Here is a 15,775-nt window from a genome sequence, read left to right as displayed (position 1 = left end):
AGGAGCCATGATCCCAGGTTCCCCACGGTGCCCGTCAATGAGCTACAAGCAGCAAAACCTCTGATCTGGGGGCACCACCAGCCTGCCCAAGACAGGGACCTTCACTGCTGCCTCTCCTCAGCTCCCCCTTGTGACTGAGTAGTTCAAGTGGGCTCACTGTCACAGCCTCTTTATAGCCTTCTAGACTGGGTGCAGAAAAGTAGGTCAGGGAGTAATGGCCCTCAGCCCAGAGGTGGCGGGGCTCTCCTGTCCACTCACCCCAGAGTGCCACGGGGCTGGTAGCACTTCCAACGCGTGCCAAGATGTGAAAGACCGAAAGCACTGCACTGAATACACCTCGGGCAGAGCTGCAGTCTCTTCTCCACGTGACTGCGCAGAAACAAAGCTTCCTCCAAGCACATGTCCATTATCTTTAAAAAGCTTTATTGAAACCTGTACGTCAAGGTGGCACTAATTCAGTGTTTTGGAAACAGTAACAGAAAAGGGTGTCCCAGATTCAGGTTTACCAAATAAATACTGGAAACCAGGGAGCTTGTTCCTCGGTCGCCCAGCAGGAACACAGGGCGTAATGATGGCTTCTGCCGACTCGGGGACAGGAACCTCGCTAATGGCCTGTCTCTGGCATCTCCCTGGAAACCAAGCCATGCGTAGAGATTTGCTTTGGTCCAAAGGATGTCTTCCTGACACAAATTCAGAAGGCTGCTGCAAGTTCTAATTTCCTTCCAGAATAAGCAACAGCAATGGCTACAGCCTTCTCTGCTGAGCAGGGACAGGGATCCTGAGAAAGGCGGCACAGGCTAGGGCAGGCGCCTCTGCGGTTTTCTCCGTAACACTGTCACCTCATTATGATTCAAATAACAAGCCAGACCGCCTCCCGGCTAACAGCGGTCAGTCCTCAGGTCCATCCTGGTTAATGGAGAAATCTGGCCGCAGTTTTCAAAGTCTGTTCCGAGAACAGATTATTGCTGAGAATAGGTCACATGATCTAGGTCCACTCGGGGGTGATTTTAAAATTGCCCTAAGGCTGTTTGGCCAGCCACCTCTGGTTTAAAAACAAAACAAAATAAAACTTAGTGCACAGAAGTGTAAGAAACAATCATTAAAACTTCATCTGGAAATCAGACAGGTTCTAATTTCTATAGGAATTCTGCCTCCCTTGAGCAGAGAATAGAAGACATTCTATTGCTTTGATTTCAGAGGACAGGCAGGACCAACGCCATCCTCCTGGTCCACAGCCAGGCCTCAGCAGAGACAAGTCATTACACACACACACACCCTCGATGAGAAATTCTGTGCAGCCTCGGTCCCTGCTTCCCAGATTTTCACTAATGAAGTAGCTGGTGTTCGTTTTTGGCTTAAGAAAAATCTCCATGATTCAGAGGATACACACTGAGGACTGCGGCCGTCCTCAGCACTGCGGGGTGGGGCCGCATACAGTTGGCCTCCCCCGGCCTCCGTTCTCGGCCTCGACGAGTCCCAGGGCTCACGGCCACTGGGTGTCACGAGGACTGTTACAGACCGAGGCGCTTCAGGAGCTGCTGCTCAAACAAACTTTCGAGTCGGACTAGGATAGGTATGAAATGTCTTACAAAGAGTGTGAAACGACAAGTTTGCAGTCCATTCCTTCTAGTGGGAAGCATGCACGCGTGGAGCATGGTGGTGCAAACTGTTCCCTGGGGCCCACTGCCGGCTCCCAGCTCTTCATATGGGCTTGTATAACAAGGTGGTGACGTATTTTTTCTTGTACCGGTGGGTCGCGCTGAGCACCATCACTCCATCCTGAGGAAGAGGGCGGAAATCATCAAAGGCAGGACTAATTTGGGAGGCTCAAATTTTAGAGAGCGTGAGAATCAAGGCTTAATGAAAACAGATCCCTGGGCCTGCCTTTGGAACCAGACTGCAGGTCTGGGTCAGGTCCTGGAAGCTGCCCTTCAGGTATATACGGCAGGATCCCATTGCTAGGGGGCCTCTGAGCACACTTTGGGTGTCCTTACCTTGATGGAAAGCGCATAAAGGTGGTTCAGCATGACGTGGTTGGGCTCAGGGAGCAGAGCTGGATCACACTGTGGGGGAACAAAAGCACACGTGTGCACTTAGGATTTCGGAACCAAGCAGATTCTCCTGTGTGATTCACAGCACTGGACATCAGAGGGAAGGAGGCAGGCTCCCGGGCAGTGAAAGGGCTCGTCCACGACAGGGTAGGTAAGGGGTTGTGCCTGATGCTCCAACTAAGGGGAGCCCTGTGTGTGCCTGCTGGGTGCACTGGTGTGTCTCTGGTCAGGCTCTGCCGTCTCTAAAGTCTGGGCCATAGCTCTGTCCTCTTGCTGAAGGAAGGGCAAGAAGAAAGCCACCTAGTGAATGTGCTTTTAGAGAAAGCAGGAAGATACAACGCATACTCGACGCTTCTGCGCAGTTGATCACAAACTCATGTCAGTAAGACTCAGGCAGGGAGCCTGAAGAATGAACGGATCACAGGAGTAGGGGTGGAGAAGAGACCTATTACTCTATAAAAGCCCACACAAGACCCGCAGTATTGCCACACCTTCCTATTTGTTAAGCCAAAAATCCAGGTTTTTTTTCCTTCCAATGTACACGCCCCAATTTCATAAATGTTGATTCATAACAGAAAAGGTGTAGATGAAAGCTGGCTCCGCTGTCAGGCGTGTGCTGGGGGCGCTCTTGACCCAGGGGGGAAACCTGGAGCCCCCAGGACAGGGAGGCACCAGGGAACACGCCTGCACTTGTGTGCATTCAGCTCCTCGCCTCAGCACGTGTGTACCCACTTCCGCGTGGCGTCCAGAGCAGCAGCACGGTTACCTTATCACCTGTAAGTATGTGCCTTTTAGGTGGTGGCCAGGACAAGGCTGAAGAATAGCGAGATTCTCAAGAATTACAGCTATGCTGTACAGTCCAGAGCTGGGGCAACCAGGCTGTCTGGGTTAAATGGGACAGAAAATGAACCATGAGGAGTAGTAGGGAGCTCTTTGGGACCCAGGAGCGGCACACTTCTTTCTGCAAGTATCAATTTCCCGGGGGAATGTGTGTTACACATGTACCCCAAATTGTGATCCAGGAATACTGATGCTTCTGAAAGTAATTTGGTGATTTAAACTAGACTCTAAAATTCGGGAGCCAGAGGAGGAATTCCATTTCACAGCTTACCAAGAAGGGATGGGTCTGTTTTGTCATGAAGTGTAAAAGGAATGGGGCTAAGGCAGGAATGGAACGCGAGAAAGAAGAGTTCAGAGAGGCTTTGTGGGATGGGGAGGCAGCACCCACACTCCAGGCACACGTGGCCAGGAGCCCACCCCCACATCAGAGGCGGAGCCCGGCAGGTATGCTGCTGGGCGACACTGACCGTTCCCCCAGCTGCTCTGCGAGGGGTGGACAGAAAGGGGAGCAGCAGAGATGGTCTGGGCAGATGTCTGGGTACTCACAGAAATCCCTGTGTCCTTGTTCAGGATGACCTGGAGCAGGTGAGGAGGGAGGATGGGTGGGGCTTTGAACCGTTCCTCTGGTTTTGAGACGTACGGCTCCTGGTGGTAGGGTCCTGGCGGGGAACTGGAGAGCTCTGCTGGGAAACGGTGACAAGACATTTCCTCTGAAAACTAGGAGTTCTGGGAGCAGTTTCACTTAATTCATGGCGTCATTTAGTTTTCCCCGTCTCTTCTTCCCCCAGCACAGATTTATTTTCTTGGGAAGGATATTCAGGCCCCAAGGGTGAAGAGCGAAGGCAATGAGAAAACCCTTCTGAAACTGCAGTGACAGGCATAACATTCAGCAGTGAACTCAGCTGCCCTGGTGGCGGATGGCAGCCGTCTAGGTCAGACTCACAGGAAGCTGCTGTGGGAAAACCCTTCCTTCCTGCGTCAGGCCGGGCTGGCAAATACCGCCAAGAAGCCCACGGCTTCAAGAGAGGCTTCCTCGGCTAAGCCCCAGTTACGAGCACCGCCAGCCAGAGTAAAACCGATCAGAAAGCGGCCCGTTCATCCAGAGGCACCGGCACATTTCAAAACTAAAACCACCACAAAAAACTAAAACCCGAGCCCTAAAGGCTCTCCGCCCCTGTCACTCTCAGGTTCCTTTCAAACTCTTGCTTGACTATCTCAGTTACACAGGCACATTAAGAAGCTTCTAGAAGTGTAGCGTTTTGTAAGCTCAGGGGCTGCTCACTAAGTGATGTCTGGCCAGCTGGCAGGGACTGACTGAGCTGTTATCCAAAGGCCACCTGGGTTGGGTCCAGCCGCCCGAGACGAGTGCTGTCCAGATAAAGCTGATATGGCCTGGCTCTGCCAACTCCTTCCACGTCATCGTCTGGGGGGCAGCTCCCCTCACCTGACCCAGCCCTATCACAGCAGGAAACTAGAAAAGCACTTGGCGCAGAAAACTGAGCCATTAGGAATAAATGTGTATTTTGAGAAAGTGAGGGTCTAAGTATGAGAAAGGGCACGGAGAGCCTGAGGCTGGTTTACCAACAGCGAGGAGTCACTCTCCTTTCCCCAGGGGATCTCTGCCGCAGAAACTTGACTAAAGCTTTGGTATGTGGCCTGAGATTACATTTATCAGCAAGTAAGGGGTTTCTGGGCATTTCTTCCATCCCCCAGTTCCCACCGATGTGAGTAAGAAAGAAATAGCTTCTCTAAAAGATCACTTAGCTATCCAGACTGAAGAATGCTATTTTTTGGATTTCCAATTTCCGCTCAATAACCTGACTTGTCAGCCACATGGTCTGTCTACCAGTGTGATTTCTGAGCTGATAAAGATAAGAGATCCCGGGGGCAGAACCTCCAGGCCCAGGCAGGTGACAATGAAGAATCATCCTATCAACTGAACTGAATTCATTTTGTTAGCCAATCAGGTGCGGCCCCAGCGAATCTCTTCCCTGCTTCCCACAGGGGTCCAGTAACTGTTTAAAGCCCTGCAAGAACGGGCAGTGCAGCTGGTGCTGACGCTTTAGATTCCAGTACATCCTTCTCCCTGAATTGTACATATTATGTTTCCAGTTTCTTCCTGTGGGTTTAGATGGAAGGCAATTTACTGAAAGCTCAACAACTGGAAGGCTCTCAGAAGACGGGAGAGCTTTACTAGGACCGTACCGAGCAGGCTGTGCTGTGTAGCCTGCTTCCGGTGGTGAGCCTCCTTCTCCCCTGAAGGGATGCTGACAAGGTGCTAATGGACCACACCAGTGATGGGCAAGGTCACTGAGGTGTCCACATTTCACCTGCCAGGCTCAAATTCTCCAGGCGCCCCGAGCAGGTCGTGAGCAGGTAGGGAGTTGGCATGCTTTCCCAGTGCTGGCTCCTTACTGACCCAAAGCAACTCTCCTGGGCCTCTTGGGCCCTGCCCTGGCATGAGATCAAGTCCTGGTTGTTTCTACTGTCCGTTCTCCGTGACCAGGCAGACCTACTCAATACTGGAGCTGACCAAAAAAAAAAAAAAAAAAAAAAAAGACTTCCGGCTCCCTCGGGGCAAGATTTCAATGATCTGACCTGAGACAGTTAGGAATCAGTTTTGTGGCTCTTTAGGGAGCAATAAACGTCCACCTGACTGGGCAGCTCCAGCCAAGAGGGAGAGGCAAGAGAGACGCGCGTATTTCAAGACTGGACAGCCCCCACCTGCACACACGCAGTTGAAAGTAACTGTTCATACCAGACACGTCGGAGCACTTCTGGGAATCCACCATTAAAGCATCAAATACTTCAAAGTCAGTTTTCTTCACTTGAATGATGTTGTTAACTGTGCCAAGCTGGCTGGTTACTATTGGCTGGGAAGAGACAGACAGACAGGCAGAAATCGTAACGCTGATGGTCTCTGGAGGTGTTCGCTAGAGGATTTGAAAGTTCCCGGCTGGAAGGGCTCACTTCCTGGCTAGACAACCTGCTTATCTCGGTCAAGTCTGCCAAGTGTCTGACAACGAGCACTGCTATCTAGCTCAGCCATTAGTGTGACAGAGGGACCTGGCAACCATCTCTAAGGGCAGGTGGTTTGTCTGGACTGTGCGTGGAGCCAGAGGACCCAGGGTGGGAGGAAGCGTACCTCGGAAGGGTCGTGTGTCCACTGCCCGTCCACAAAGAACTTGTACTGATGCTCTCCTTCGGGCAGATCCAGGATGGCTACAAAGTTATTGTGGCTGCAAGGACAAAGGAAGCAGAGGGTGTCAGCAGGGTGGGCCACTCTCCCCACCTGACTTGCAAAACCAGCTACCGAACAAAACCTTTCCACATAAAACCAAGAGTTCAGCTGCAAGAGAAGTAAACATTTTAAACCAATTTAGACAACTCAGTACAATGATCTCAATTTAGAAAAGCTACCAGGAAGCGGCAACGCAAGAGGTTTCTTTGAAAACTCGCCTTGCTCAAATACCAAGAATCCACGTTCCTACCATCAAAAGGTCAGCAAACAGGCATTTGTCCTTAACTTGTGTGCAAAATTAACATCGGGCATTCTCGATTGATGGCAACAAAAGATAAATAGCAAGCTGCTCGCTAAGTTTTACCCTGTTATTTGCCTGGGGCAGGAGAGGGGATGGATTTAACAGGATGCACAAATAGTTCTCTGAAGAAACTCGTGTAACTATTTTAAAAAGGTTCCAGGAAATCTCTTTCATTTGATTGTTCTGTTCCCGACTTGTACCGACTTGCAACTGGGCTGAGTGGCTGCCTCCTACATCAACCATACCCCGGGAAAGCAGGCAGTTCCCTGACAACGACCAGGCCGGACCCAGCAGAGCACGATTTCTCCATCTGGTTCACCCGAAGTACTTAGTAGTAAAGATGCTTTTCCCTGACAACTTGGGACAGAAGTCCACGCTAGGGTTCCTGATGTGGTGTCTGACTATAGTCTTGCTAATGGTGCCTACATAACACGTACCTTTCAAACAAAGTAATACACAGAGTCAAAGTTAGAAGGAAGCTTGGAGATCATCTGCTCCAATACCCCCTCCTCCAGAGAGGAATACTGAGGCTCAGCTCAAACCCCAACTTGGCCCAGTGTTCCCTCCACTGCACCAGGAACAGAGCTCTCTCCTTCTGAAGGAGAAGTCCTTCCTGTCTACACATACAGCTGGAACGTCTGAAGTGAAAGATGTCTGTGAAACAAACACTCGTAACCGAGAGATGTTTTCTCCTAAGTGTGCTCTAAACCCGGAGACTCCGTGCCTGTGAGATTTGAACCCTGTGAACTCTTGCGCAAGACTATTTTCCCATTCTGCATCTATTTTATGAAAACATCCTCTTCTAGTCACCCACAGGCATCATTGAGAAACCCAGGTATCCCTGGGTTAATAAAAACACGTGACTATGCACACCCCAGGCAATTACCTTCTTGTGAGGGGCAGTTTACTCCAGTTGTTGAAGGACCCAGATAAGTAAACTTCCTTCCCGCCCCCTGTCCATCGAAATACAGTTGGCCGAGCCTGGGCAGGAGCTTTACCGTTCACCTCCAGATCATGCTGCCAGGCCAGGAACTCCTCCTTCTCTGGAGCCTAGAAACAGAGTGGTTTACTCAGCAACAGGAAGCCATCAGGGAGCTCCCTACGACAGTTACCCTCGTGCTGACAATTCACGCTAAACAGGCAGCTGTCACTACTTATGTTAATATTCTAGCTCAGTAACTTATTAGCTGTGCCTCAGTTTCCCCACTTGCAAAATAGAGACAATAAAGGTAAGTATTTAAGGTTGTGGTGAAGGGTGAGTGAGACAGTCCATGTCAAACGCTCTGCACAGTGTATGACCCTAACAGTCAGTAGCTACTGTTGCCGTTACTACTGCTACTGCTGCTGTGGTTAAAGAGGCCTACATCACAATTCTAGGAGAAATTATAAAACTCACTTGGAAGAAGGCAGCAATGAATTCAAGACTAGACTTAATACATGTCATTTTCTTCCCTTCATTAAGCAAGATTTGAAGTACATGAAAATGTATTAGGGACAATTCCAGAACTGCCAAGTTGAAAACTGGCAAATCCAGGTTCTGAGGAAGGGAAAAACTATTCACTTAGTGCTGTCCATGCACTAGGGAGAAAGCTAAATAAGACGCAGACCCTCATTAGGTAAACAATAGCTTCTAGTGTGAGCAGTGCTGTATAAATGACGCATTCAGGAACAAGAGAAATAAACATGTCTAAATCTGTCTCAGTGAAATATATGGGGTTTTGGATTTCTTACATTTTTCTGAGTCAGAAGTCAAAGACTTTAGGTTTACTTATTTTTTTAAGAAGTCAAAGACTTTAAAAAAAAAAAAGCTAAAAAAAAAAGCAGGAGTTTCAGGCTGGGACAGACTCTCAAAGGTCTTGAGCAGGCTTCCAGCACCTTTATTTCAAATACTAACATGAGCCCATTTAAAAGATACCTGCCTTCTTTGAGCTTTAACAATATCTACAGATTAAAGAATAACAGACTGGAATCACTTTCCACTGAGGGTGTAATAACCAACCAGAGCCAAAATGGTGATAGTTAATAGTGTAGTTAAAAGAATCCATGCCTTTCTTTTCTTTTCTTTTCTTTTTTGCATGGGACATTCAGTTCAGTGTATCTCCTACATCATTTCAGTAACTCCTGAGGAAATGATAATGGAATTTAAAATCATTCTACATAGACCATCTGCATGCTTAACATTTTTTGTAAGAATTTTGAAATGGCAAAAACCCAACAAATACTTATTGAAGTAGTTTGATTCGTAGGGTGTCTTAAACAGATGACCTTGGGACAAAAATTCTTTCCGTGGGGGGAGGGATGTCAAGTCATTGGAGAAACAGGATTCCAAAGTTCACCTGGCACACAGCTTCAGGGATGCAACAAATTCAGAAAACATGTTGAACTCACAGGCTGGAGGGCCAAGTAAAAGCAGACGCTTTATACAGTTAAGCCACAAATGCAAGACCCAGGTGAGGAATTAAGATAATAACATGATCACCCAGCCCAATGTCGTGAGAAAAAGTGAGTACAGCTGGGATGAAGCGCCAGGCAATTAGCCTAATGGACAATGATTAACAGGCAATCAGATACCAAGACAGAACAAAGGGGTGGGAGGGTCATCTTTCCTAAACCTACTTTGTTGTGCAGTCCTTTAAGGAGTTAGTTCTTTATTTTATTTCGTCTTTTAGGATATACCACATACATATCAGCTGCCAGAATCACTCTCCTGGGACTGGGCCCTGCCCCTAGGAACACAGACCACAATAGGTGGTGAGCAGTTAAGTGGCTGAAATAGGAATCAAGAATCGTTTCAGAGTTTCTGCAGACTGAAGCAGGGTGCCCAAGTGTGGCCTGCCCAAATGTTTGCTTTGGCCTGCTTAAAATATTGTCACATTTAAACAATAGGAGAGAGAAGCAGCTGGCTGCTCCTTCAGACTGACACTTCACTTGCCCACTGACCTCTAGAAGTCAAATTATTTTTCTACGCCTGCTTTAAAGGGCGAAGCGCAAGTTTCCGGCAGAACTTAAGACCTCAGGCAACTGCAGCCAGAGTTGCAGTCAACTCTACTTTCACCGCACACGTGTTCTGGTTCACCTCCAAAACTGACAGTAAACTGCAAAACTATTACAAAAAGCGTCACTCTATGTAAACACGACGAAGAGTTCTCAAAGCTGTGAAATTAATTATACCTAAGAGAAAAGCAGAGGCTGGAGCTCAATTACTGCTAGCTCCATGATCTTAATTAAGAATCTGAACCTGTCCCAGAGCTGCCTTTTCCTTAATGATGTTAAACGAAGTGGATTCCTTCTCCCTCAGGGTGACTTTCTCATATCGGTAATTAGACACAGGTTCCTGGGGTGCGAGGAGGGCTCTTACAGGGCCATTTGACTTTTAAGTATCACCTCCCTCCCACTTCTGACGATTTAGAGGGCTTGTGGTGGAGTACAGATCTCAACATGAGTCAAAGGAAACCAGAGTCCCCCACCTCCGTTACCTTGATTTCCTCGGAGTGGAAGAGGTCGGCGTCCTCGGGGCTGTCCATCAGGATCTTGGGCCTGTCCCCATCTTTGGAGCCCCCCGAGCTGTCTCTTCGGGGCGTCTTGTGGCCGCCCTGCCGGTCCAGCGCTGCACGCTCGCTGCTCGTGTTGCCCATGGCTGGGGTCTACGGGGATACTGGGAAGCCGGACCGGGCCTCACTTCAGGGAAGGGACACGGGACTCCCGGGACCTCCACCAGGACCCTAGGAAAGAGTCGGAGCGCCGGGTACCACACCCCTCAAGGCTAGGCTTCGGGCCGGGATTCGGCTTCAGCCGGGTCTGCAACGCTGGCGAGGTCTCACAGTCGCGCTTTACCTGCTCAGGCAGCCGCGGCGCGAACCCGCCGAGCGCTAAGACACCCGACACTTTGCCAACAACTCCTCCACCTCTTCTTACCAACTTCCGCTTCCGGCACTTCGGCAAGTCCGCGGGGCCCGCGAAGCTCCGGGTAGCAGCTGCCGGAGAAGCGCGAGAGGCAAATTCGATCTCACTTCCGTTTCCGGTCTAAGTTCACGCGATCGCAAGCTCCCCGGACGGCCCCGGTAGGCTTCGGCGCGCGCAGTCGCAGTCGGCCGCTCCGGCCGGCCTAGGACTAGGCTGCTGAAGGCCGGCAGGGGGCGCAGAAGCGTGCGGGCCACCTGGGCTGCTCTCCCAGAGCTGGGACGAGTGATGGTGTTAGGTAACTTGGATAGTTTTGCCCACTTCCACTTGATTCTACACTTTACTGCCGAAGGGGTCGTTTTAAAGGGCAACCTAATTAAGAGACTGCTTTTCTTAAAGCCCTTTAATGCGCTAGCTCTCACGCCTTTGAGTGCCTCAGAATCACCTGGAGTGCCTGTTTAAAATGCGGATTCACCTGCCCCTAATCCCCAGAAATTATGATTCTGAAACTCTGGCGTGGGGTCTGCATTTTAATAAGCACTCCAGGTGATCCTGATGCAGGCAGTCTTGCAGGTGTTTGAGAAAATGACCGACCATAAGATCTCTGGAAATTTCTCGCATCTAGTAGCTTGGGGGTTGTAAAAATCCTGCAGGAGTTACTGGTGTATTGTCAAAAAATTGAGTGCTCAGCCTTTCCATAGGTAATTTTGAAAGATATTTAAAAATCACTTTGAACACATCATTCTGCATAAAATGCATTTATTTAATAGCGTTTGCCATTTACTACAGCCGGTGCCTCAGCAGGAAGTGTACATACGTGGTACTAAAATATTTTAATCTTCTCACCTGTTAGTCACTGCTATGATTTTTGGTGGTAGTGGTGTGGTGTGCGTGCACGTCTGTGTGTTTGCATGTGAGTATCTCAAAATGCCTTGCATTTGCTGGGCTTAGTCATGCATTTTGTCCACTGAACATTTATTTAATACCTACATAGTGCCAGACACCGTGCAAAGTAAATGCGAGACACACGACTAAGACACAGTCTCCTGGAAAGGAATTCGGCAGTATCTATCAAAATAAAAAATACAACTTCATTTTGGTCCACAATTTTAACTTCGAGGAAACTTCTACAGAATACACACATGAAAATTATATGCAAGCATGTTCGTTTGCAGCATTGTTTCTAGTGCCATAATACATTAATTCTAAGGTGCACATTTGATTTCACTTTTTAATCTCTCTGAAACAAGATGCTTCTTACAATTACTGCAATCTTAGATTTTATAAAATAAGGAAAAACTGTGAAATCCTAAAAAGTCTGTCAGTAGGAGAATGGTTAAATGAATTAAATACATTCATCTTATAGAATACTGAGCAACTTTTTAAAAGGAGGAAACAGAATTATATGGGTAACTATGGAGAAGTGTCTGTGACATTCCAAATCCCAAAAGCAAGCGGCAACAATAGAGCAAGAGCTCTGAAGTCAGCCTGCCTGGGCAAATTCTGGCTTTTCCACTGAGTGGCTGTCACCTGGTTACCTCCTTTGTGAAGTGGGGAATAAAAATAACACCTACCTTACAGGCTTGTTTTGTGAACTAATTGAGAACACGCACGAGAAGTGCTCAGCATAGCACCTGACTCTTAGTAAGCATTCAGTAAACGTTAGCATTTTTTTTTTTTTAGCATCATTAGGCTTGCAAATGGAAAGTTCTGGAAAGAGATATAACATGCTGTTAATAGTGGTTCCCTCTTGGGATAGGAGTCAGATTGGAAACAGGAACAGATAGGGGATTTTCACTTTTTAGTTTACTGCTTGAAATATTTTCTACTGCAAGAATGTACTACTTTTATCATTTAAAAACATTTTTTAAAGACAAAAATAATAATAAAGATGTGGTTCCACCATAGAATAGAGGTGGAAACAGACCCACAAAGACAGCAATCCAGGCAGGCAAGGGGTCCTAGCGAAGCCCAGATGGGACTTAAGCCAGGCCAGCGGATAACCTTTAGGAGGTAATTAAGGTCAGGTGAGGTCATAAGGGAGGGGCCCTGATCTGACAGGATTAGCATTCTTAAAGGAGAGAGAGACCAGATTTCTCTCCTGCTCTGTCTCATTCTTTCTCTCCATGCACACTCAGAGGAAAGACCGTGTGAGGACCAAATAGCCACCTGCAAGCCAGGAAGAGAGCTCTCACCAGAAACCCAACCCTGCCAAAACCTTGATCTTGGACTTCCAGGCTCCAGAACTGTGGAAAAATAAATTTCTGTTGTTTAAGCCACCCACTCGCTGATACTTTTTTTATGGCAGCCCAAGCTGACTGAGGCTCTGATGAGTGCGAGCTGTTGGAATAGAATTATAAGCTTGCTTTTAGTTGGCTTACCTGGATTTCCATCAGGCTTTCTGAAATTTACCTAACCGGTGTAAATAACACTGACAGTGTTTGGCAGATGTGTCCATCTATTCTCGCTAGACATCTCTGTGTTCTCTCCCCACTGAGATGCAAATGCCGTTGTGATGGAGAGTCATCGGCACAGAAGTAAAATGAGTTCATTCTATGGTATTCAGTCCACAAATATTTATGGAGAACCAATATATGCCAGGCTTTGCCGTGGGGATAAAGGAATAACAGGACAGACATGTTTATCCCTTTGCAAAGCTGAAGGGACCCTGGTGGCAGGCAGATATATAAACAAGCAAACAAGTAAATAAGCCGGGTAATTACAGAATGATTACTGCTATGAAGAAAACAATATGGAATTATGTGAGTGGCAGGGGTACTACTTTAGATGAGGTGGTCATGGAGGGCTTCCCTGAGGAGATGACAATTGAACTGAGACCTCAATGACAAGAATGAGTCAGATGGGAGAAGAGTTTGGGGAGGAGCATTTCAGGCAGAGGGAAAATACAAGTGCAGAGGTCCTGGGGTAGGTATGAACTTCATATGCTAAAGAAACATAGGGGCACAATTTGTGGCTGGAGTGTATCAGGAAGCAGGGATAAGTTTGATCCTTTTGGGCTTTGTTAGTCACAGAGAACATTCTGGATTTTATTCCAAGGCAGTGGGAATTCATAGGAGGATTTATATTTGGGAGTAATGTTATCTGATTCACATGATTGATGTAAATTTTACAGTCTCATAGAGTTTGGGGGTAGGGCTGAATTTTAGAATTCAGCCAATCAGAAAAATACACATGTGCAAATTTCAGGAGTCAAAACTCCCCAAGAGACCATAATTGGCAAAAAGCCTCACTTTGTGACTTGTGGGGTATTTAGCAAAATTCTATTGTTTGACCTGGGTGGTGGTTATTAAAGCGTTTGCCTTGCAATAATTTAATAAGCTATACATTTCTTTTGTGTGATTTCCTGTCTTTTTATTTTATTTTCAATAAAAAGATTTTTTTAAAAGAAAAAACTTAAGTGGGGAGGGTAATAGCTCAATGGTAGAGTGTGTGCTTAGCATGCAAGAGATCCTGGGTTCAGTCCCCAGTACCTCCATTAAATAAATAAAAACAAAACAAAAAGCCCTCCACTTCAGTTACAGAGTAAACTGAAGCTTAAAGGAGAAAAGTGCTCAGCTCGAGATAATACATCTGTCATAATAAAGTTCACCCTGAATCAATTCCATCTTCTTTCAAGAAGCTTTGAAGGAATGAAGGAGAAAAGGATGTCCACCCTTCCCACTTGCCAAGAGGATGCCAGACCAACTAAGGCAGTTTTTGGGCAAAGATTTAACTAAGATTTAAGAAAAAAGTCTGGATTTGTCTCATCTCTTTAAAATGTGAGCTCCCAGGGCATGAGGGTTTGATAATCCCTGTAACATACACTGTTCACAATCGCTGCACCCTCTCTGCATGCATCCTCCTGTGCGTGCTCAAAGCTTCCTACTGTGAGCACATGTGACTCTCTGAGAGCTTTCTGGAGCATTCCGGGCTTGCACGGGGGGGGGGGGGGGAGGCCAGAGAGTGGACAGCCTTTGAGCAGCCTCCAGCCTCCAGTGACAGACAGGAGTTGGTGGATAGATACCCCAGCTCCCTTGACCCTTGGGTGGGATGACTCTAAGATGTGTTCCACACAGTATCTCAGAGTCTCCAATGGAATTGAACCCTGCTTGCCCACAAAAGTAACTTGATTGTAACTGTACAAGGAGTCTATCGGCCTTCTTCCTTTCTTTCCTTTATCACTTCTTGGGATCATCTCCCAAATAAATACTCGGAATCATCTTCCAAATAAACTGCTTGCACAAAAATCCTGGCACCACCTCTTAGGTTATAGCTGAGGAGGTGAAAGGGCTTGCTGAATCACAGAAGAAGTTAGTGGTTGTCCGCCATGGTTAGCACCCTGTGTCCTGGTGTCTTGTCCAGGGCACTGTGATATTTTATCCTTCATGATCTGACATACCATGGATGCTTGAAAAACAGGATCAGACAGCATCATTCACAATACCCAGAAGGTGGAAATAAAGCAAATCTCTATCAACAGATAAGTGGATAAACACACTGTAGTGTATCCAAGTGTATCCATGCAGTGGAGTATTATTCAGCCATCAAAAGGAATGTAGTACTGATATATGATACACATGGATAAACCTTGAAAGCATCACACTAAGTGCAGGAAGCTAGACACAGAAAAACCACATAATATATGACTCCATTTATGGAAAATGTCCAGAATAGGCAAAACCGTAGAAATAGAAGGCAGTTTGGTTGTTGCCAGGGGCGGAGGGAAGAGGGAATGGTGAATGATTGCTTAATGAGTACAGGGTTTTCCTTTTGGGGCTGAAAATGTTCTGGAACTCAATATAGATGGTGATTGCATGACACTGAAAATGTGCTAAATGTCACTGAGTTGTACACTTCAAGATGGTTAATTTTATGTTATGTGAATTTCACCTCAATTAAAAAGAAAACAACTAAGGTTGGTCCTAGGTGACATGGTAGAGTTGTACAGCTACCCTTTTTCCAGGTCACTTCGTGCAAACCATCTTGCAGGGTAACCCCCTCCACCCCAGGTTCTCCCGCTGTGTCTCATGACACATGTGACTCAGCCCATCGGAACCTAGTCATGGCACTCGTTCTAGTTAACACCAGTTTTTTAAGAGGACTTCAGTTGTCTAACTTCATCAATTCATTTCTTTATCAATAATTGCATATGGCACAACTACTCTCTGCCAGGCACTGTGGTAGGCACTGGGGTTAGAATGATGGGCAAAAACCAGACCCAGGCTCTGTGCTCATGGTGCTTAGATCTGGAAGGGAAGAGAAACGCTAAGCAAACAATCATCCAGTAGTTATCTGTGATAAATGCTAGGAAGAAATGTGACCTAGTGAGAGGGATGTGACTTAGCCAGGAGGTCAATGAAGGCTTCCTGGAAGAAGCAGCAGTTAAGTTGAGGTTTGAAGACTATAGGTGTTAACCAGTGAAAATTGTTTATCAAGCCCCAT

The 15,775-nt window shown here is 47.1% G+C and overlaps 1 protein-coding gene across 4 annotated transcripts; it reads right to left on the bottom strand.

The window, feature by feature from the left end:
- Positions 1-406: 406 nt before the first annotated feature.
- PRKAB1 (protein kinase AMP-activated non-catalytic subunit beta 1) lies at positions 407-10,366 on the bottom strand. Of its 4 annotated transcripts, none has more exons than XM_031442813.2 (8): positions 10,349-10,366; positions 9,910-10,088; positions 7,320-7,483; positions 6,037-6,130; positions 5,650-5,764; positions 3,438-3,574; positions 1,995-2,063; positions 407-1,779 (listed from the first exon to the last, which is right to left on the bottom strand). In XM_031442813.2, exons 2-8 carry the CDS (start codon positions 10,066-10,068, stop codon positions 1,702-1,704), a joined length of 816 nt encoding a protein of 271 aa, XP_031298673.1. In that variant the 5' UTR covers positions 10,069-10,088; positions 10,349-10,366; the 3' UTR covers positions 407-1,701. The 4 variants fall into 4 exon arrangements, with proteins under 4 accessions (XP_031298673.1, XP_031298672.1, XP_031298671.1 ...); XM_031442812.2 differs by having other exon boundaries at positions 10,268-10,354; XM_031442811.2 differs by lacking the exon at positions 10,349-10,366 and having other exon boundaries at positions 9,910-10,342.
- Between the last annotated feature and the right edge of the window lie 5,409 nt (positions 10,367-15,775).

The sequence above is a fragment of the Camelus dromedarius genome, chromosome 31 (genome assembly GCF_036321535.1).
Source record: "Camelus dromedarius isolate mCamDro1 chromosome 31, mCamDro1.pat, whole genome shotgun sequence".
Lineage (NCBI taxonomy): Eukaryota > Metazoa > Chordata > Mammalia > Artiodactyla > Camelidae > Camelus > Camelus dromedarius.
The sequence above is the reverse complement of the archived record's forward strand: the minus strand, read 5'-3'. Positions and strand labels throughout refer to the sequence as shown.

Excerpts from the sequence above, each read along its gene's own strand:
- PRKAB1 (XM_031442813.2), bottom strand. The coding sequence starts at position 10,068 with ATGGGCAACACGAGCAGCGAGCGTGCAGCGCTGGACCGGCAGGGCGGC. Across the intron at positions 7,484-9,909 it reads TCCACTCCGAGGAAATCAAG|GCTCCAGAGAAGGAGGAGTT; the intron begins GTAACGGAGGTG and ends CTCTGTTTCTAG. Across the intron at positions 3,575-5,649 it reads GAAGTGCTCCGACGTGTCTG|CAGAGCTCTCCAGTTCCCCG; the intron begins GTATGAACAGTT and ends ACCGTTTCCCAG.